The 22,027-nt window shown below is 45.7% G+C and overlaps 2 protein-coding genes across 10 annotated transcripts in view; one reads left to right on the top strand and one right to left on the bottom strand.

The window, feature by feature from the left end:
- slc2a4rg (SLC2A4 regulator) overlaps positions 1–11,087 on the top strand; it is a 29,941-nt gene extending 18,854 nt beyond the window's left edge. For all 3 annotated transcript variants that reach the window (XM_028994635.1, XM_028994637.1, XM_028994636.1), the window contains 7 exons: positions 2,288–2,388; positions 3,089–3,330; positions 5,940–6,040; positions 6,748–7,003; positions 7,078–7,185; positions 7,591–7,712; positions 7,790–11,087. In XM_028994635.1, the coding sequence (XP_028850468.1) occupies positions 2,288–2,388; positions 3,089–3,330; positions 5,940–6,040; positions 6,748–7,003; positions 7,078–7,185; positions 7,591–7,712; positions 7,790–7,901 (1,042 nt within the window). In that variant the 3' untranslated portion in view covers positions 7,902–11,087. The remainder of the gene's footprint in view (positions 1–2,287; positions 2,389–3,088; positions 3,331–5,939; positions 6,041–6,747; positions 7,004–7,077; positions 7,186–7,590; positions 7,713–7,789) is intronic.
- The window catches only part of zbtb46 (zinc finger and BTB domain containing 46), a 60,480-nt gene continuing 42,157 nt past the window's right edge, over positions 3,705–22,027 (bottom strand). For 4 of the 7 annotated variants that reach the window (XM_028994630.1, XM_028994628.1, XM_028994633.1 and 1 more), the window contains one exon: positions 17,018–21,916. In XM_028994630.1, coding sequence (XP_028850463.1) covers positions 21,279–21,916 — 638 coding nt within the window. In that variant the 3' untranslated portion in view covers positions 17,018–21,278. Of the gene's footprint in view, positions 3,727–11,469; positions 15,028–16,806; positions 16,983–17,017; positions 21,917–22,027 lie in introns of those variants that run through there. The other 3 variants (XR_003751094.1, XM_028994634.1, XM_028994629.1) reach the window with 3 other exon arrangements.

Raw genomic sequence — 22,027 nt, 5'->3', positions numbered from 1 at the left:
TCCTGGACTTTTGTGGGAGCATTGTGGAATTGTGCACGGACCAATCAGAAAGCACTGAGCCCACTGTGGAAATGCACTCCAATTTTCATGCTTTTTGGGGACATTTTCTCTTTGTGAGGACATTTAGACCCCACATACATGAATGCATGCGCTCAGAGAAAGATAAACACACAAGTGCACCGACAAACACACAGAAGACGGCAGAACAAACAGACAGAGTGCAGCAAGTCTGGAGTCTGAAGTGAAGGAGGTTCGAGTGTAGCTCCTGCAGTTGGGGCTTTCCACCCCCGCTTCCTCCCGCTACCCCCTTCTCTATCATTCTGTTGCAGTTTGGTTCACGAGGGAGGAATTTATTTCAACTCTAAAGTAAACACATGGTTTGTGTGTGTGTGTGTGTGTGTGTGTTCTCCTGTGTGTTAAAATAGGCGGCCGTTCCACGTCCTTCTCCTCCTCCTCTGCCTGTTTCAGCTCCACATTTTATTTACACTTTTCAAATCCGTCCACTGCTAATCCCAAGCTTGTTTTTTTGTGATATTTGGAAGTGGACCCAGATGAAGAAAAAAAAAGTTTTTTGGCACGGATGAGAAGTCAGCACGGAGCTTTGCCAAGTCTTTGGGCTTGGCTCGGAGCGCAGCCCCAAACCAGTTTGCTCTGGTTGTGCAGCAAAGCGGTCTGGGGGCGGGAGGTGGAGGAACTAGCATCTATCTCTTAAAGCGCCAGTCACTGTATATGACACTGTGTGTGTGTATGTGTGTGTGATTTATGGTAAGATTAGGAATGGCAGACATTTAAGAGGCTTCGATAGCGTCAGATGTTTAAATTATTAGTTTTGTTGTTCAGTGCTTTTTAAGTCCCTAATGTCAGGTAAGGTACAAGGTAGGATCCTGGATTTACATTTACGGCATTTATCAGTCGCTCTTATCCAGAGTGCCTTACAATCAGTAGTTACAGGGACAGTCTCCCTGGAGACACTTAGGGTTAAGTGTCTTGCTCAGGGACACAATTGTAGTAAGTGGGTTTTTTTGAACCTGTGAATTTGTGGTCTTCTGGTTCATAGGCAAGTATCAACCTAGATTAGATTATAAATCATGTAAAAATGTGTTTATTTATATCACGTACTGTGAGAATGTCAGTTTTTGGTCATTGTGGGATGTTTGTCTTTTATGTGTGTGCACATAAAAATGTAAATGTGTGTGTGTCTGTGTGTGTGAATAGTGCACACTGCTTCCTCCCCCTTCACCCTATTGGTTAGTAACTTGGCAATGGTTTCCTGTCTCCACCCCTTTATTTGTCAGAGAGTGGAGGAGGTGGAAGAGGAGGAAAAGAAAGGCAAGTGAAGTGGAGGGTTGGGCTGAAAGCGGGGATTTCTGCTTATACAACACAAGCAGACAGATTAGAGCAGTGCCTCTTCTTGCTGTTATTCGATTACAATCACACACACAATCAAAATTCTGTTGTTGGTATTACAAATTAGCATATGTATTGTCAAAGGACATAATATATGTACAGAACATATACACATGCAGAACAGACAGAAATAAAGAATGTCAGACTTTATTTTGTATAGCACCTTAGATTAGTTGTATGAACAGATGAACATATACACAGATGTAGAACACACACATTTAAAAAATGGAACCTATCAGCACATATACCAGGATTCTGGGTGTGACAGGCTTCAGTGCAGCCCACGTGTTGGGAATTGGACTGTAGGGGTGTGTCTGTCTTTTTGGTGATAGGGTGTCGTGCACACAGGTTGAAGTAGACTGTGTGTGTGTGTGTGTGTCTGTGTGTCTGTGTGTGTGCTGCGCTCTGGGATTACGTAGGGCAGATGGTGTTTATTAGTGCGCTGGAATTTTCCATTACAGGCAATAAACTATTTAGTTGTGAGCTGTTAGGAGAAGGGAAGTGCAGAATACATCAATCTGTGTATTGGTGAAGGGGCGGAGCCATGCTGGCAGGGAGACAGCATCCATCACACCTCAGTGCGAAGGATTAAAAACAGCAACGGCCCACCACAGTGTGTTTGTGTGTTGTAGTCTGCATACTTTCTTTTTTGTGAGTGTGTGTGTTATGTCATGCTTTGAGGTATGTGTCCATGGAAGTGTATGAATGTGTGTAAGAGACGGTGTGTTAATATAGCTGAGTGGAGTGTTGTGTATCGTTGTGTTGCATTTATTTGTGAGTGTATTTTAGTTATGACTGTAATGCTTTTTTATTTCTACTTGTGTATGTGTGAGTATTGGTGAGGTGTGTGTTGCTGACAGTTTGGTTCTTTCTCTCTCAGGAAGCCCTCAGGCCATGCTGATAAGGAGGTGATGGCTGCTACCGTCCTCACAAGCCTGTCAACCAGCCCACTGGTTCTCAACTCACCAACTGCAGCAGCAGGTACACACACACACACACACACACACACACACTTCTACACCCCACTCAGCCTGCCTTGTTATAGTAGAACACCTGCAAAGAGGTCAGGTTCAGTAAACTTTACTGCCACTTGTTACAGTTGTAACCCTACCCAGTGCAAACAGCTCTAACAATCAAATTAGGTTATTAGAGCATTTGTTAAAAGTTGAGCAACATTTAAGACCCGTTCCTGAACAGACTCCGCCTCCATCCACACCAGATGATGTTTGATGCTGGTGATACTACCACTTGGAAGTGGCTCAGTCATCATTGCTTTTGCATGAAAATCTAAAACTAAAACACACAAGCAGAGCAAGGCATTAAATCATCATCTTAAGCCACACCCTCAAGAAGACATGATAAGGATATGCTGAAGCTGACAGAAATTTGGAAAGGGACTGTGATCAGTTATGTTAGAACATGACCTAACCCCAGTAAGACTCGTAACCGAACTGTCAATGTACTACTGAGGTCCTTGATGAAGGTTTGTAGGCGAGTGTTTTACCCACTAGGCCACTACCACCCATAGAGAAAACAAAGGCTGTTAAAGGCTGGGATATATTTAAGGTGAAAGAATAAATGCTGAACTGTCAGTCTTTTTATCCAGCTGAAATCTGGGTCTCCGTTGTCCGAGATCAGTGGTATTTTGTTTATTAAAGCCCCAGTTCTCTGGCCCATGCAGCTGCAGTGCCCGAGCCAGCCAGCAGGGGGTGGAAGGAGAACCTCTCCGCCAGCTACAGCAGCTCCACCAGTGGGAACTGGAGCTGGGATGCCAGCGACCAGTCGGTGCCCTCGACACCATCCCCACCCCTCTGCAACGATGTCAACAAGGGCTTCCTGCTCTCCTCCCAGGGGGATGACACCGTGGAGGAAGCAGAGAGCACACACTTCCTGTTTGAGGACCCCATCCCCCGTAAACGGAAGGTGAGTGGCCAATGCACCTGTTCTGTAGGAGGTCTGACTTACAGCTAATAAGCTGTCAGAAAAGCACCCTTAAACAGATAATTTTGATCTATATCTGTATCAATATGATAGATGGAAGCTGTGGTGGGAAATTAGATTAGCAGGGTGAAATGAAATTAGCTGTGAGGGGTAATACTTTGTCTGTTAGTAATAAGGCAGGAAACAGCTAGAGACGGAAAGCACCCAGAACTCAATAAAACATAATCTGTGGTGCTTGTGTTCGAACTCTGAATCTTAAAAAGACTTCTTACTGCTCTGTGCTTTAGTGGGGACTACTGAAAAGCTTTTGGACACAGTGATTTATAGGCCCTGAACGCCCTCCAACACACACACACACACACACACACACACACACACCTCACCCATTTTTTTGCTGTGGATCTTGACCAAAAAATTAATGTGTTTTCAGTTTCAGGAAGCCATTAGCCCCCTTTCTCCTCACCTTGCCAATGGGAGGGGTTAAAGGGGAGGAGGCTCAAGCTTGTTCAAAGATGCTTTCCTGACCTGACCTGTTGACTGGACTTCTAGGAAGTCCCAAAATGCACCAGAAACCATAATAGACCATGTTATATGGAGTTTAATGAACAGTTGTACATAAAGTAAGCCTTGCCGATTAGGGAAAATCTGGTATTCTTAGTAAACATTTGTAAAAGGTAGAACATTTTCTGAATTTTTCTGCTAATGAGTAGTGTAGTGATAAAATACAGACTCATATACTGATGCAGGAAAACTGTCACGATACTGAGGAAGGGTAGGACCCAGGGGCTTAAATAAAAAGTTTTATTGAATTTACAGGACAATCCAAAAGGAATCTACTTTGGGGACGGGGAAGTGGAAACAGGGAAAGGAAAGGCTCACTCCACACTCACAACATTTACATTTGCAGCATTTATCAGACGCCCTTATCCAGAGCGACATACAACCAGTAGTTACAGGGACAGTCTCCCTGGAGCAACTTAGGGTTAATTGTCTTGTTCAGGGACACAATGGTAGTAAGGGGGATTCGAACCCGGGTCTTCTGGTTCATAGGTGAGTGTGTTACCCACTAGGCTACTACCACCCACATCAAATACCATATAACAACACCGTTTACACACACTAACACACTTGAGTTTCATAATCTCAGAGTGGACCACTTGGTGTGGACCACACTGGGACTTCCTGTGGCCACACGGCAGGAATTCACAGGGAAGCCTGCTGCCGCACCAATACACTGACGACCATATAAAACCACTGGCGTGGCCCGTCTGCCATGCGGCCATGCCGGCCCACCGCACACACACCAAAACCCACACACTGCACACCCACCTTACATGCTCATACCACGCACACTCACACAGACAGTGACAGATTGGCAAGACGTTCCTGCACTGGTGCAGGAACTCCTTTAAAGGAGGGAACCAGGTGTAGGTACTGAGGAATGGGCGGGGCCTGCTCTCATTGCCCTCGGAATGGATGCCGGGGAGGATTGTTACAAAAAGGCTGTAGTATCACTAGAGGAACAATATCAATGGTTTGATGATGGAGTCAGAGGCCCTCCTCTTTCTGATCAATCCAAACAGGCATTTAGAGGTGTGAGAATCAAGCATGGCGGCACGGTGGCGGCACCTCCAAGGTTGGGAGTTTTGGTCCTGGCTTGGACCGTGTGTGTGTGCTCTCCCTCTGTTTCCTCTGGAGGAATTGGTGACTCCGATCACCGTAGGTGTGAGTGTGTGAGTGTGTGGCTCCGGCAGCTGAATAGGACTAAGCAGTTATGGAAAGCGAGTGAGTGTGAATCTAGCATATCTGAAATGTTATATTTGAAATATAAGAGTCTTTTGACTCTGAACCCCACTTACTACCATTGTGTCCCTAAGCTAGACACTTCACCCTGAGTGTCTCCAAGGGGACTGTCCCTGTAACTACTGATTGTAAGGAGCTCTCGATAAGGGCGTCTGATAAATGCTGTAAAGGCCAGATATTTTTTAGGGTGCTATCTATAAGCGCATATGGTGTATTTGCAAATGTCAAGTATAAAACCAGACAGTGACTGCCTTTTAGTTATCTGTAGGTTAATGACGAGGAGCTGAGAACCCACCCAGAAGTTTAAAATAGGAGGAGCCTGAAGGCATGATTGACAGCTGTCATGCACCGTTTCACTCCATTCTCTACAGTCATAATAATTAATCACAAACACGATCGCTGCTAGAGACATCTTGGGACCATGGCCACTACCAAACCAGATGTACAGATAGATTACCAGAACTTTCAGATGGGTTTTTATCCATCCATCCATGCTGAAAGACAAGGCTGGCACACCCTCACACTTTCTCTAATGGCAGCAGCACGTGTCACAACTTGTCTCTGAAGTTGGTGAAGAGCTGCCAGTGCTGATCTGAGAACAGCTGAGATCAACACCCTCAGCTTAATCTCTCTGTATAGAATCCTGCAGCTTGGTTTGGAATTTTTAATGTGCCTTCCGTTCACATGCTAATAAGACTCCGAAGGGCCAGCTAGATGTCAGGAGTGATGGTGTGAGCTACGTATGCGTATCTGCTTACATATGCGTTTCTCTCAACTCGTTTTTACAGAACTCCATGAAGGTCATGTTCAAGTGTTTGTGGAAGAACTGTGAAAAGGTCCTCAGCACCTCCTCAGGGATCCAACGGCACATCCGCACCGTTCACCTGGGGTGAGTCCTCTGCCCTTGCCAGGTTGTGGGGAGGTGGACACGCCCCCTCTGGCATGCACCATCAGAAAGGCTAGGGTGCGGCGAGGGTGTGTACCGCTCTATGTTTAGATATCAACACGCTTATATTTATAATTCAGACTTTCTCCAGCAGCCAGACTTGATTTATTGTGTTGATATGACTGAACAACTAAGCCTACAATGGTTCTTTAATCAAGTAATGTCTGCACAAAAGCCGGTGCAGTCTTGTTTACGGAGGATACGGATTTCAGCTCCGTCCCTGTCTGCTGTTTTACGTCCTTAAAGGGAGATGACGGACAAAATGAGCTGAAGAAATCGCTCTGATGACAGAGGCTGCTGTATTTTTATAGTCTCCTGTTGCTACCCTGCCCTGAGCAGAGGCCCAACTCAAGCTCCCTGCTCATGCGGTGCACTCTGACCCCCTAGTGGCCACCCGCTGGAAGCATCCAAAACTGACTTGAGACTGTTTAAAGAACTGTTCAGAAATCTCAGTGTCAGCATTAATAAGCATGTATCATAAACAATTTTACGATTAATTTATTATGAAATAAATCAACTACTACAGTTAAGTATATTAAAATTTTTACATAAGTAATATAAAACAGATACAAATAGTTTTTTTTACAGTAGAGGGCAGACAGTTATGGGACAGTAACAGAGCAATCATGTGACCTCCCTGTGGTCTGTAGGCGGAATGGTGACTCTGACCTCAGCGATGGTGAAGAGGACTTCTACTACACCGAGATCGAGGTGAACATGGACACACTGTCAGAGGGGCTGTCCAACCTCACGCCCACCTCACCCACCACGGCCGCACCGCCGCCTTTCTTCCCTCTGGTCCCCGACCTGCCTCCCTGCTCTGAGTCTGCCCACGTGTTCCATACCCCACTCAGCCAATCAGCACCTTCCACGCTGTGCCATATCCGCACTGACCACGCCTACCAGGTAAAGCCTTCTTCCAATCTAAATACTAAACAGAATTTGACACGCAATACACACTGCACTCATGTGTTTTGCAGGCCACTGCCCCCGTCAGCATTCCCCCGGAGTCTTCTGAGCTGGTAGAGAGCGAGAGCACAGTCAGTGTGTCCTGGCAGCCTCCACCTGTCATGTTTAAAGGCCTCCCGGTAAGCAGACCACCCCGCTGTACACCAGAAGTGGACTTTACAACTTCATACAGTCAACGTCCAGAACAAGATCTTGGATAGAAGCTGGTTGACTGAATAAAACCTTGGTCTGGACTGTTTTCTTTATGACACTTTAAGTGCTGGTGGGGTGACCTGTCTCACTGGCAGCCATGGTGAGCTCACCTTCATGCTGGAGAACTTTGGGACCCTTCAGCTTGTTCTGCCTCCGTGTTGCCTGACACATCATGGTGCCTTTTAAACAGCTTTCTGTTTCTACTTCATGCACTTGCAAACTGTGCTGCAGCACACCAGAAGCGAGAATAAGAATAATCCATAATCAGTGTACGCTTGCAATGTCTGAGGTTTGTGGTTCCTTAATGTGAACGGCAAATGCTTCCCCTACAGGTCCCTCTGACCCACATCCGCGCCATCAGCACCGGAGAGAAGAGGCAGCCGGTTGCGAACACCCCACTCAACAAGAGCCAAGCCTCCAGCACGGCTACACCCAAACCCACCACCACCACCAGGTACGTCCACTTGCATCCACTTCCACAGTAACCGGGGCATGGAACTCAAACCATCTGACGTTCCCTCCTCTTTGCAGGAAGCCCCGCGGCGAGGCCAAGAAGTGCCGGAAGGTGTACGGCATGGAGAAGAGGGACATGTGGTGCACGGCCTGCCGCTGGAAGAAGGCGTGCCAGCGCTTCACCGACTGAGCTCATGAAGCTGCGCTTCTCCCTCCACACCAGAAGGGCGGCAGCAGAGCACTGAATAGGTTCTCGATTCATTTGAAGAATGTGCACAAAAAAATAATAATACACAAAGTGAAAACAGCTTTTAGAAAGAAGAGCTTGTATACGGGCTTTCTGCAGCTTATGCTGAACCTTCATAAGGAATCATACAGAAAGAGGAAAGTGAAAAAGCAAAAAAGCTGGTTCAGATTTTTACAAAAATAAAATCTAGACAAATTTTGTCTTCATTTGAAGGCACTTCCATTATCTGTAAGAGAAAAGATAAAATGTTCTTGGAATTGTACCCTGCTGCCACCTTAAGTTGATCTTTGTGAAGGGTCCTGGAGGAAACTTTCCTCTGAAAGAGAACCTCAGGAGAACCAAAGCCTTACAGCAGATGAACGTGTGCGATTAGTCGATTTGCTTGGTTAGTAAAGGAAACACGCCTTTTCACTCTGAAGCACCAAAACGTAGAGGCCTGTGTAGAACTCCAGACGCTAGATGTTTAAATAGATCTATATGTACATACGAAAGATATATTTTCTCTTTTTTTTTCTCTTTATACCTCTCTACACAGATATGCACCTTTTTTAAAGAGAAAGATCTCCCTGATCAGGGTGCGTTTAGAGATGGGGGGTCGATGGTGATGTGTACTCAGGCGAGTTCATCATGCTTCTCTGATATTTTTACAGATATGTTGTTTGTTTTTTTCAGAAATGAAATTTGTTTTTTATCAGGGTGGGTATAAAATTGGTATTTTAAAAAAAAAGTCTATCCACAGTATTACTGCGATCAGCACCCCTCCCCTGCGTGGGATGCTGGTCCCGCCAGATGAAAGTAGCATTATATGGGCGCCCGAGTCCAGGGACCAGAGAGATGGAACCCACCAATGGAATTCCCTGTGTGGTGCCGTACAGCAGCCAATTTCCCTGTCCTGTCCCGGATTCATTCCTCCCCTCACCACCAAAAAGCGAATGATAGCGCCCGCTCTAGAAGCAGTTAGTAAAGTGAGGTTCTGCAAGCGGGCCGGTCTGAATGTAGTGTCTGCTGTATGTGGGACTCTCTCAGCTCCCCTCTCTCTCTCTGTTTCCCGACTCTTCCTAAAAATGGCCATGTGACAGGGCAGCACAGCCGCAGCGCAGGCTGTTCACCGCAGCAGGGGTCACCGGGGCTCACGGGCACCTCTGACCTCCCTCAGCGGCAACATGTCAGCCCACAGCACGGCTCCAGATCTTGCCAGCCACTTGGCAGAATGCTGTGACCGGAGCATATGGCCCCTCCCAGCACCCATATGCCCCTTCATTGTGAATTCCAAACACCCAAAAAAATGCATGGACGTTATTAAAGATTTCAAGATCTAAAATTAGCAAGTGATGATTCTATTTCCAGGAAACAGAGAATTGTGCCTCCGCGGCTCAGTTCGTGCCTGGCTGGCGTTGTGTTGCATGTTTTGTCTCTCATGGTTGTAAAATTCACTTAAAGTGCCAATGAGAACCACAAGAAGAGGGAAAGAAAAGAAACAAGTGAAATTGCACTAACTTGATCTACACCACAGCGTGTGTTTGTGTGTAGACTTTTTATAATCAGAGTTCCTTTTGAAGTTAAATGGTCAGGAACGGGGTATAAGCTTCTTGGCACTGTGCGGTCACGGGCCGCCCCTCTACACTCGGTGCTGTAGGCCCCTGCAGGAATTGGCTGTGGCAAATTGGTAAATTGGCTGTCCAGACTGCTGGTGTCCAAAAAGGCGCCACTGACCCCGTCCTCCTCTCTGTCATTAGAAAGCCTTGTCAGTTGGGCGGTTTCCATGAATGTCTTCCTGATCAGGACAACTTATGGTCTTCCCCAAAACATCCGGCCGCAGCTCAGGAGTCCTACTTTTTTTAAAGCTGTGTTACAAGCTAGTTCCAGCCCTATTTGGCCAATCGCTGTCCAACTCTTGCCCTCTGTCCTATCAAAACGCACACTCTACAAGAGATTGGTGATTGGCCAGCCCCAGTCCCGCCAGTCAGACATTAGCAAGGCCTACCTGTGGTGCCCCAGGCAGCTGCACTCGCCACCCAGTCTTATTTTGAATTGCACTAAAATGGGGCACAGGTCAAAGGTCAAGGCCAATGGAAAAAATAGGGAGAATAAGCAGAACAGGAGGAAAGGGAGGACGATTGGGGGCAGTGGCGCCTTTGATTGGATGTGGTGGTGTTTTTTCTTTGTCGTTGTTTTGATATATGAAATGGAAACATTTTGAGACCGACTGTCTTTTTTTAAGCAACTGAAAAGCTATAGTTGAAGATAAAATGTAAATATTCATTGTATTTTATGGGTTACAGGGAGAGGAAAAACATTGAATGTAAAATCTACAAAAAAGAAAAGCCTGTCTTCTGTCAGGTTTATCTCAGTTCTTTTCTATTCTCTTGTCACTCTGTTCATCATAGAAGTAGTTGTTGTCACACCGAATTCTCATGCTTTAATGTACTCATGAATTAACTCAAGTTTGTTTCCTCCAAATATTTCATTTGAATTAAGTTCCTTTCATCTGTGTGTGTGTGTGTGTGTGTGTGTGCAGGAAACAGTGTTGCTTTGTTGTGTATGTTATGTCAGGTCGGACAGACTTTAATTTGTGGATTTATTTTGCCTCTTGGGAAATTGTCCTACGTTTGACATTCCGGATTTCCTCTCTGTCCATTTCTTGTGTCCGTCTGACTGTCACTAACTTTCCCCTGCCGTTACCCAGGAAATTAAGCTAAAGACCCAAGAAATGTGCAGTTTTGTCTTCTTTCTTTATTCTTTCTTCATTTCTTTCTTGAGTAATAAACCTTGTCTGAATAAAGAAAATTTCTATGGCAGCTTGACCAAGTGTGTGACTCTGAAAGGCTTCCTTTGTTTTCATTCTTTTAAACTCGTTCATTTATTCCCCATTTCCTTTGTTCAAGAGAGATTTTTTTGTAAACATTGTCTGCTTTAATTTTGAGTTTTTGCATGTCCAGTATCACTTCTGTACTTCCTTTTTTTCCCTATAACAACATAATTGTGAAATCAGAATTCACTGTAGAGAGTGAGGAGTGGACTGGATGGGTGTGAGGATCGAGTGGAATCATGTGTCTGATGAGATCGAGTCAGGATGCATTGATGATCATTTAATGTGACGAGCAGGAATAAATGTGGATCACAACGTGTTGACTGTGTTGGGTTCTGATGTGTGTACAGCCGAAATAACCTGTTGAATGAGTGAGACGCAGCGGGGGTGCTGTCCTCTAGTGGCCGACAGTGGCATGGCAGACACGGAAGGAACCATGAACACACACAGGGAGATATTTAGCAGTTTTTTCAGCAGCAATTTCCGAAGTTTATTGAAACTGATTGGTTTTGCGTATAATACCAAGCTATTTCCACGAAACATGTAGTTTTAAAAAAACAAACAGACAAAGCTCCTCGGCCATAAAAAAGCACACACTGCGACCAGTCCCAGTCTCTCTTCATCTAAAAGCTTCCCCATGCCCACCCCTCCCACAAAGTGTCAAAAAGTGAGACATCATCCTCACTGATACTGAAACACCTCTTTACAGACACAGGTTTATAGTCGTTATTAATCATATTCAACAATAACTTCAACAGAAAGATTTAGTTTCAAGTGCAATTCTCTTGAACAGAATACAACTTGCTGGAAAAAATAAATAAATCTAACATTATGAAATGTATATTTATATATATATATATATATATATATTTATGTATTTATTATGGAGGTATATGTACAGCACTCGTGGAAAAGAACTGAGACTTGATGAAATACCAGTGTGTTGTTCTGGAAAGGACCACGCATATATGGCTTCGGTATTAGAAATGTAAAACAAGTCTGAAAAGCTGGATTAGTTTGTGGAAAATGGTTCCAGTTCTGCACTGCGCCTTTAGCTTTGGTATGACAGACAAACACTGAGCGTGCAAGTGTGAAAAGCTGGGGGCTGACCGCACAAATCTTTAAAAAATACACACAACATCTCACCTGACTTGAGCAGTAAATAGTAATAAAAACCAGTAGACTCTCCCCATGTCCCCAGAACTCATGGCTATGTTATATACAGCAAAAACACATTCATGCGTGTGCTCGCACAGACATAAAAAATACACAACTGAAAAAATTGAAAACGTAAGATACACTGAGGCACATTGTGTGGCAGTACACTGGACGGATTTTTTTTTTTTTTCCTGATTTCAAACACGATTTAAGAATCCAGTGAATCAGCGACAAAGGACACATGAATGGATCCAGACTCTTCATGAAGGGTGGGTGATGGACGAGTAAAAGCACCACGTGTATCAATGTTATCCTTCATAAACAGTCCCAAGTTTCAATTATTGAATATACTGGAGTTCTGGAATGTACCAAATAATTCATATTCCTCTGTTTTTTATCGCAACTGATTTTATTTTTTGTTAGGATAAAGAATAAAAACACAAAAAATAAAACACAGGTCCAAGAAAGAGGTCTGGAGGCACAAGGCATCACACGCAGCAGGGCAATTGAAAAAAAAACAGTGCCTTTTCGGGGCGACATGTCAATCAGAAATGACATCACAGCGCAAACAGGGCGGCTGTACTCAAAGACTACAGTTCCCATGAGCCTTTGCGTGGCGCCCCAGCCCCCAGCGAGAAAGCCGAACGGTAAGTTTACAATGTCGCGCTCGCGCGCGTGTCCAAGGGCAACAGAGTTAATTCCGCATTGACCCTAACGTCACGTACAAGGCCCTTCATCTTATAATAATAATAATAATAATAACACCAATAAAATGTGCATTCTCAAAATCTTCAACAAAAATAATAAAAATATACGAAATGAACGAACAACATAAACAAATCACAAGTCATTTCAAAGCTTTGCACCTGCACACCAACTACTAAAACGAAAGCACTTAATGTATACGACGTATACTAGATTATTTTTTGGTATGAAATTAATTACTTAGTGTATGTTAGTAATATAGAAGCGTGTGCTGTTTATATAACTTTCTAACCAATACACTAGACTGACTTTTCCATCTCTTAAAAAATAAAAATGAAATAAAAATACAGTCGGAAATGTACAACAGAAACTGGCACAATAATAATTAAAAAATCTTCAGAAAAGCCACATGGCTTGCTGTCCACAACAAGGCAAAGTAGAAAAGTTTTTTGAAAATATTCAAATAAAACACACAATAAAGCTTAGCATCCAGCACTTATCATATAATTATAACATTAACATATTAATAATAAGGATGTGTTAATCATAGTAAGACATTATTTTCATTCCCATGGTCAAATATCCTGTCAGGAAAAAAAAAAAACACACACACGCTCACACACGCGCATCACTATTTGTGCTCGTTGAATGCATTATAGTGAGTTAAGGGAATGTCTAAAAGAACAGTAATTCCACAAAAAAGGCTTTTAATAAATAATCTTTTAAAAATAAAACTGTCAGGAAATCACTTAGAGCACAGGCCACTTTCTGATTGGACACGCAGGCAGACAATAAAAAGCTTTTTTTTTTTTTTCTTTTTTTTTCTTACTTTTCATGTAAGTGAGACACATGGCTAGGCCCATTAAATAATAAAGTGGATGCATATAGTCATATATCATTAAATAACAGGGTCAAGTGTAGGGCTGACAGTAGAACTTTCCGGAGTCTGCAGACCCTGGTGCTAATTTCATTACATTGGGGAGAGCTGCAAGAAAGTGTAACTTAAGACAGAGAGACGGAGGGAGAGCAGAGGAGGGATGGTCTGAAGTCGGAGAACGTGCTCTCCCGGGCACTCTCACACACACATAAAAATACACACACCACACCGGCAGCAGGATCTTCTCTGGAAATACCGTGCGGCGTCAGAGTGAAAAGATAAAACCCTCCTTTACTCCTCCCTCCCTCTCCAGCAGCGAGGACAGAGAGTGTGGAAAAATGGAAACGATTCCTTCCTGCATAGTGTTCACATCTCTCTTCCGTCGTTGTGTATTGTATGTACATGGGTGCTCGCTCTCAGTAGCATTGTGGTACAACCGAAATGTCCAAGAAAAAAGAAAAGAGAAAATTTTACAAGGCATACGTGTAGAAATCAGCAAAACTCTGCACAAATATCCATATCTAACAGTCATGAGGACGAAGTATCCTTAAAGGTAGGAGCGGTCACCATATCATCTATTTCAACTGGAATAAAAATGTAAACCACTGGATCAGGGCGCTGATAGGAATCTAATCAACATTTAAAGTGCAAGTCTGTGGCAGTTTCTCCCTTTGCAAAAAAAATAAAGAACAGAAAGAATTCACACACACACACACACACACACACACACGATGTGCCGATCAGTGCAGCTCGTCTTCCAACATGGACAGCTTTGCGATAGATACCGACAGCTGCAGGTAGCTGCTTGCATGGAAAGGACACAACCACGGTTTCCTTGGTTCTTTTTTCTCAGACCCGTTAACGCATCAAATCACCGGCCGTCACCAGCGGTTAAAACAACGTTCCGGATGCAAAAAAAACGCCGGAACGCAAAAGGAAAAACCCGTCTGGTCGTCAGGGGAAGAAGAAGAAGAGAAGAGGAGAAGGACGTGGAGGCCGGAGGACACGTCATCCCTCGCTCATCAGGCGTGCGGAGCCCCGGCACACGGGCGTGTGGGGTGTAGGTGTGTGCCGTGCGTCCTTCCCCGTGGGTGGGACCGGTGGTGGAGAGCCGCCCGTCTCCAGCCAGACTAAGAGATCCAGTTGAAATCCTTCTCGCTGCCGGCGCGCGGCTCCCCTTCGTGGGCCGAGTCGCTCTCCTCTTTGTCATTGTCCAGGCCGCCGCCGTCGCCATGGTGATGCGAGTCCTCCCGCCACTTGCCACCCTCGTCCTCCACCTCTCCCAGCATCTCCTCGTCCCCGTCCCCATCCGCGTCCCCTTCAGTGGGGTACATCTCGTCCTCGGGGGAGCCGTCCTCTCCGGCGTCGCCCCCCTGGGTCAGCAGCGCCCCCATGCCCCGTCCCGAACAGTCCGCGCAAACGCCATGGCGACGGGAGCCGTGCTTGATGCCAACACTGGCTGCCGACATGAAGACCCGGCTGCAGACCTTGCAGACGTACTTCTTGTCCTTACTGTGCACCTGGACGGGAGAAGGAGGTTCAATTTAAAAACTTGATGTTGTAATCGTACGTGATTAATACAGAGACGAGCAGGACAAGAAGAAGAGACAAGAAGAGGAGACGAGCAGGACAAGAAGAGGACAGCAGCTGCCTCTATACACTACGCTGAGAGTCGGGTGTCATTTCATAGAGCAGGGGTGTGAAAAACGGACTACTGGGGTACAACTTCCTGCCTGTACATTACGAAAACGGTTCACGTTGAACCTGTGGACATTATTCTGATGAGTCCACTGAGTGGGAAATCATTCAGTGTGCTTGGTTTGTTTACACACAACAAAATGTGTCCTCTGCATTTAACTATCACCCTTGGTGAGCAGTGGGCAGCCATGCCAGGCTCCCGGGGAGCAGTGTGTGGGCACGGTACCTCAGTGGCCCCTTTGGCTGTTTGGGATTTGAACCCACAACCATTCATTTACAAGTCCGCTTCCTTATCCGCTAGGCCACCACAAGCCCTAGTGGCCTAATGGATAAGGCTCTGGCCTCCTAAGCCTGGGATTGTGTGGTGGCCTAACGGTTAAGGACTAACGTAATCAGAAGGTTGCCAGTTCGAATCCCGACCCGCCAAGGGACCACTGAGGTGCCACTGAGCAAAGCACCGTCCCCTCACACTGCTCCCCGGGCGCCTGTGGTGGCTGCCCACTGCTCACTCAGGGTGATGGGTTAAATGCAGAGGACAAATTTCACTGTGTGCACCGTGTGCTGTGCTGCTGTGTATCACATGTGACAATCACTTCACTGCACTGGCATTTAACTGATAATATGCCAGAGTGAGTGCAACACAACAGTTTCTGGAAATGTCTCCTTGTTCCAGTTTTCTGACATTACAAACGATGTGGCGACAGCTCCTGGTGGTGTTTACCCAGCGTGTAACACACTCACCTGTGAACCAGATGACCACAAAGTCACAGGTTCAAACCCCACTTACTACTATTGTGTCCCTGAGCAAGACACTTAACCCTGAGTGTCTCCAGGGAGGGACTGTCCCTGTAACTACTGAGTCACTCACGTCTGATATATGCTGTAAATGTAACTCCTGACCTAATCTCCAAGTGAGCTGACAAGTGATATTAACTGATAAATAATATTAAAAATAAAGAATGTTACCCTAATTTTAATCTGGTTCTCTGAATTCAGAACATACACAGCCAGGTGACAGAACCATCACAACTTGGGCTTCTTTTATCCAGGCACCTCGTTACCATGTGACTGAAACCACAGAACAGGGCCGATTTATTCAAGCTGCCTGTGAAATCCCGGAGTGACGGGTGCAGAATGTGAACTAAGTGATCATTTACGCCCAGGCGGCGGCGAGCGGCACCGCGCCACTCGCTGTAAATCAATAAAATAACAACGGCTCGTTGGGTGCGCAGTCATTCATTAGCGCTGCGCCGGGCCCTGCATAACCGGGCCTGGTGGCGCGGTGGCGCCAGGCCCAGCAGTAGCGTTAGCGCACTGCAACCAGAGCTAATTTCTGCGCTGCTTTCCTGCCATGAGCTGAGGCGCGGCCGCGTTTTCGTTTCGGTGCTGTTTCTTACGACTGAGTCCAGAGCCAAAGACAGTGCTGACACAAGGTTAAGGTTCAGACATTTTAGCCTCGGATGCTTGGACCCGTTCCACGCCTCGGTCAGGGTGGAGCACCGTTCCCTTTGACCTGTGGGCTGCTTTCGACCTCTGAACAGGTCCGTAACACACACTCAACACGCACTCAACACACACTCATAACCAGAGAATTTCCTCACCAGCGTGTGTCTCTTCATGTGCTCTCGGCGCGTGAACTTCTTGCCACAGATCTCGCAGGGATAGGGTCTCTCGCCGGTGTGGGAGCGCATGTGCCGCTTCAGGATGCATTGGTGCATGGCGGAGAAACTGCAGTAGGGGCACTTGAACTTCTTCCTGATGACCGTGAAGTCGTTCACTGCAGGAAAAGAGCAGAGAGGTTTGAGGTTTCCTCACACCTACTCACTGATGGCGGTTTCTGAATATTTTTACATGACACAATGTTTGCCTAGGTTGCCACGTTCTTCAAAATAGCCTCCATGCAGTAGCTGTCCAAACTTCTGACTGGAAGTGCATGATGCTCTTAACAACTGCTGTGGTGTTCAGTGATGAGAAGCAAACAATCATCAACTTTTCATTGTTGTTGCTTTTTTTTGGGAGATGTGATTCACCATCACATCCACTATTGGCCTTCAATGACCAAAATTCCAAAAGTACCTACAACTCATAGGAGTAGCTATAGGAAGACAGTTTTAGGAGCTGGTAGTTCCTAGGGTAGTGGATTAGACCCTTCCCTACCAAAAAAGAAACAGATCTTCATATTCGCTGCATTGTGAACATGCCAAAAGGGAGACTTCTGCCAATAGAAACTATGAATTGTGAATACAAGTTACTCCAATGCATAGAGGATTAAAAACAGTAGTGAGCCTTGACCATACGGTGATGATCACCTACGCATGAATCCCAACCTTCAGCAGTAGAACGTTCTTGTTCATTAGAGCCATGCATGTGACTTGTAGCCGTTGTGACAAATCAGCTCAACATGTTTCATTAATGCAGAAGAGCAGAATGCGAGAGCCACCCCCTTAAAACAATCCACCACAAACCAAATCAGCCCCAACAGTTTCCCTGGCAACTGCTGTTGTCTTGGAACGAGACTCAGAAAATAACTGAAACTGTTAAACCAAGCTAGCCAATAAAGGACAACCACATGGCACACTCCTCCAACATAATGATTCACACGGTGTAAACTGACTTCATCAACCTGATCACAGCCTTCTACTGTAGGCCACAACCCAACTAATCCACTAATTAGGGTTTCTTAATTCGTTTAGATGAGCATGGATGGAATTAAGCACAGTTTTATAAAAGTACGGCGACTCCTGGATTCGCCACACTGTCACGGAGCACGAGGACACGGGAAGCAAGGGCGGGAACAGGGGCTGGAGGGCAGCAGACTGCACACGGCTTGCTGGTGTCTTATTTAGCCGTGGCTTATCACATTAGTGGGCGGTAGACTGGCAACGGGAGTAAGAAGATGAGCAGGGGAAGGTCGGACGGATGCGGTGGCCACTACGTGCTCTCACGTAAAAGCATAAGTCGTTTTAAGGCCACGGACCTGCTGCGCAACAGGTCACATGCCATAAGGCTACTTACCTTAGCCAGCGCTAATCTCAGAGTAGGTAAACTGGATGTGCATTAAGCCTTTTAAACACATCTGGCATGGCATGCTTTTTGTATCATACCTCATGCTCTCATGCCTAATATGATTTGTTTTTATCAGTCCACTCACATACAATGTTGATCACTATTCCTAAGCAGGGTCACAAGGTCACAAGGTCACACACACACTATTCACTGACACACCCATATCGACAGCCGACTCAAGAGTCGGCAATCCACACAAACTCCACACGTTCAAAGCTGGAGCAGGGACTCAAACTCACAGACTTGGAGGTGTGAGGCCACATCGATAACCACCATGCAGCCCACATGATTGGTGTTTCCCGGAAAAACGTTGCGTTGAGAGGATGTCAGTTGTGAGAGTGTTGCCAGATTGGGTGGGTTTGATTCTTATTTTGTTAAAGAAATGTATTTTTTAAACCCAAGAATGCATTTCCATCATAAACCAACAATAACCCACGCCAAACTGGTTAAGGGCTGGATCAAAGTATACTTAAAATAAAATAAAATAAAAAAAGAGAATTCCATCTAATATGATACGCATGGGTTTTATATAAACAAAATATGACTCGGTGCACAGTTTTCTTTTTGTTCAGTTTTTTATTGTCTACATATATTCAAACTATATTGTACATTTTCAGTTTTTTAACAGAATACAAAAATACATATCTATACCATTTGGGAAGTGTAGAAAAAAGATTGCTTTGAATAAAAGAAAAAAGACAATAGTGCAAACAGAGCACAGCTTTGCTGCATCAGATACAATTAATATCGCTTCCAAAATGCCGTCGCCTGGACACATTTTCTCTGTTCATTAAAACCAGAGAAATAATGCAGGAAAAAAGTGCCAAGTCTTCACGCCACCACCCCTGACTACTTACTTCGATCTAATTGCATAGTTCTTCTGGTCATGAGTTCCGTAACACACAGCTTTCAGATACACTCCAGCCTGCAGCAGACCTCGGAGGAGAGACCACTGTGGCCCGTTCTGTGGCTTCTTCACGTCGATCTCAACAGACGTTCCACCAACAGCTTCTCTGAGGATCTGATCAGAACTCGGAACGTACAGCCCCAACACACACACACTCACACACTGCTGTTATGAGAGAAGAGCCAAGCTACGAGGTCTCTCACCAGCACAGCGTCCCACATTCTCACCACCATGTACCGACAAAAGCACCATTTGGTTTTAACCAGCCGAACGACAGCTAACCTCAATAACACACACCGCCGGCACAGAACCGGCGGTGAGACGGCCCCGGCCGGACAAGAGGTAGAACTTCAATTACAGTAGATGACAGCTGCACTGAAAGAACAGAGCAGATGGGAACTGTAATACTGCTCAGAGCAAAATATCAAAAGATGAGCGGCAAAATTCCACTAGACACGAATCAAAAGTCTGAAAAAATATATCTTCACATCATAAATATTGTAGGCTTTTGCTATTCATCTCAAGTAACTGCCAGTTAATTGCAAAACACGTTGAACCAAATGGACAGACCATACAAAATAACATTTAACAAAATAATTCATCTACTGTTAGTCCCTACTAATTAGCCCCTTTCTTCACATTTCGAACATCCGGTATAATGTGGAATTTCTGAAAATCTGTATTCTGCCAAAGGATCGATTTCTAAAGACAATTCTAATAACACAAGGTGTCCTAGGAACATCATGGAGGTTCACATGGTGCACATAAATAAACTATATAACTATGAATATATTCTGTCTCAGTAGGTTACTTCTCAGTAGGTATTTTGATTGTTTCATGGCATGGGAAAGGTCCATGGCATGAACAGCTAATGTCAGATACGACGTCCATTTAAATACTTTGCATTGGTAAATTGTGTATACAGGGAAATAAAATGGCTCAAAATCTGACAGTGAGATGCGTGGACAAATATATCAGTTTTGAATTGTTTTTAAATGATCCTCATTCTTAATTAACAACATTATCAGTTATCTAGAAGTCAAAATACTGCTTTCAATTCAGAATGTGAAATTGTCCCTGATTTTTTACTTTTGAAGCGTTTTTAATCCCTGATTAAAATAAAACCGTGGTTTTAAATCCTCCATTTCACAAGCATTAATTATTTTTTTCTAAGAGAGGGCTTTTTTTTATGTCAGAATTATTTTATTAAATATCTGTTGATATGAAACTGCATATTTGTGTTGGAGAGGTAAATATTCTGATTTGACAATGAGTGCAGTGCAGTATCAAAGGTTATAGTAACCTGTAATCTGTTCAGGCCACGGTAGAAAGTTGTGGGCATCAGTCCAGCATGACAATCTGCCACTGATCTAAGTGTCCCCATCCGGCCCCGCCCGCCTGCTTGCTATATGCCCTTACAGTACACTTCAAGGAGGTCAGCCAAATGCGGCTTTCCAGCTCACTTGCTCTTTATCTGTGAGGTCGAAGGTCATGTGGGGCCGAAGAAGCACAGAGCCAATTACTGAGGTAATTCAGGAGGGCTTACATTGCCCCGGGGGGGGTGGGGTGGCAGGGTTGTCACTAACCCCCCTCATCCAAGCTCATCAGAGGCTCTGGGGCTGGAGGATAAACGCCGGAGAGAGAGGACAGCCAGCAGGGGGCAGTGTTGAGGTTTGGAAGGTAAAGTGAGCCAACCGCTGACTGGTGGCTTGTCAGGGGAAGTGTGGGGGTTCAGCCTATTTTTAAGAAAGCTGGGGTCTGTGTTGACCACTGACCAGCCAGGCGAGGTGAGAGAAAGACTAAGCGCCTGTATCCGCCATCGCCACAGTCACCCAGCCATGAAACAAAATACAGAGATTCAGGTTCAAAGTGACCATTGTAGTGCATTTTTCTTTATATCGGTCAGATTGCATTGCAGTTGTCAAAGCTACGTTGTTTGAAAAAGTCATATAAAAAGTATATACAAATTTTCATCTCTATGTATACCAATAACATTGAAATGTCTACTAAAGAGAGCTGGTTGATTGGTTGAATTTGCGCGATGAAGGACATCTTCTCCTCATCGTCAGTGCAAGAGGAAGCGGTCAGGGTGCCAGTCACTCAGTCCCCGCTGGGCGAGTGGCTCAGGCTGCTGTGGGGGCTGCATTTGAGCGCCTGCAGGCCCCACAGTAGTTGTGTGGGGACGGGCGTGGGCGTGGTCGCCCGGCAGCAGACCTTGGCGTGGGTGGCCAGGTTCTTCTGCGTGCTGAAGGTGCGGCCGCAGCCGGGGCAGGCGTACACGCGCTCGCTGGAGTGGACGGAGGACAGGTGGCGGTTGAGGTCGGTGCGGTCGCGGAAGTGCTTCAGGCAGTACGCGCACTGCATCAGCTTGCGCTTGAAGTGGATGGTTTTCTCGTGCCGGTCGGCGTTGGACTTGAGCGTGAAGCTGGCCGGGCACTGCGAGCACAGGTAACGCGCCGCCACCTCGGGCGGAGTGGCCGCAAGGGGGCGCTGCTGCTGCTGCTGCTGCAGCTGCTGCCGGTGGTCCAGGCAGTCCAGAGACAGAGCCATGAGGGACAGAGTGTGGCCGTACTCGTGCTGCCGGAGCTGGACCAGGCTGCCGAACAGTTGCTTGCACAGGGAGCAGGCCAGCTCCCGCGGCCAGGCCGAGCCGGAGGAGCGCACCTTGGCCATGCACGCCCCACGCTGCCCCTCCGCCATCTGATCCTGCACCCTGGGAAGCTGGACATACTCCAGACCTGTCCAAAACAAGGAGACAGCGCGGGAACGAGGGAGAGAGGGAGGTGAGAAGCAACTCTCATTCCCTAAAAAAATATGTTTTATAAATAGAACAGGTTTATTATGTTTAA

The sequence above is a fragment of the Denticeps clupeoides genome, chromosome 10 (genome assembly GCF_900700375.1).
Source record: "Denticeps clupeoides chromosome 10, fDenClu1.1, whole genome shotgun sequence".
Taxonomy (NCBI): Eukaryota; Metazoa; Chordata; class Actinopteri; order Clupeiformes; family Denticipitidae; genus Denticeps; species Denticeps clupeoides.
Note: the sequence above shows the minus strand (reverse complement) of the source record. Positions and strands in the feature narration are given on the sequence as shown.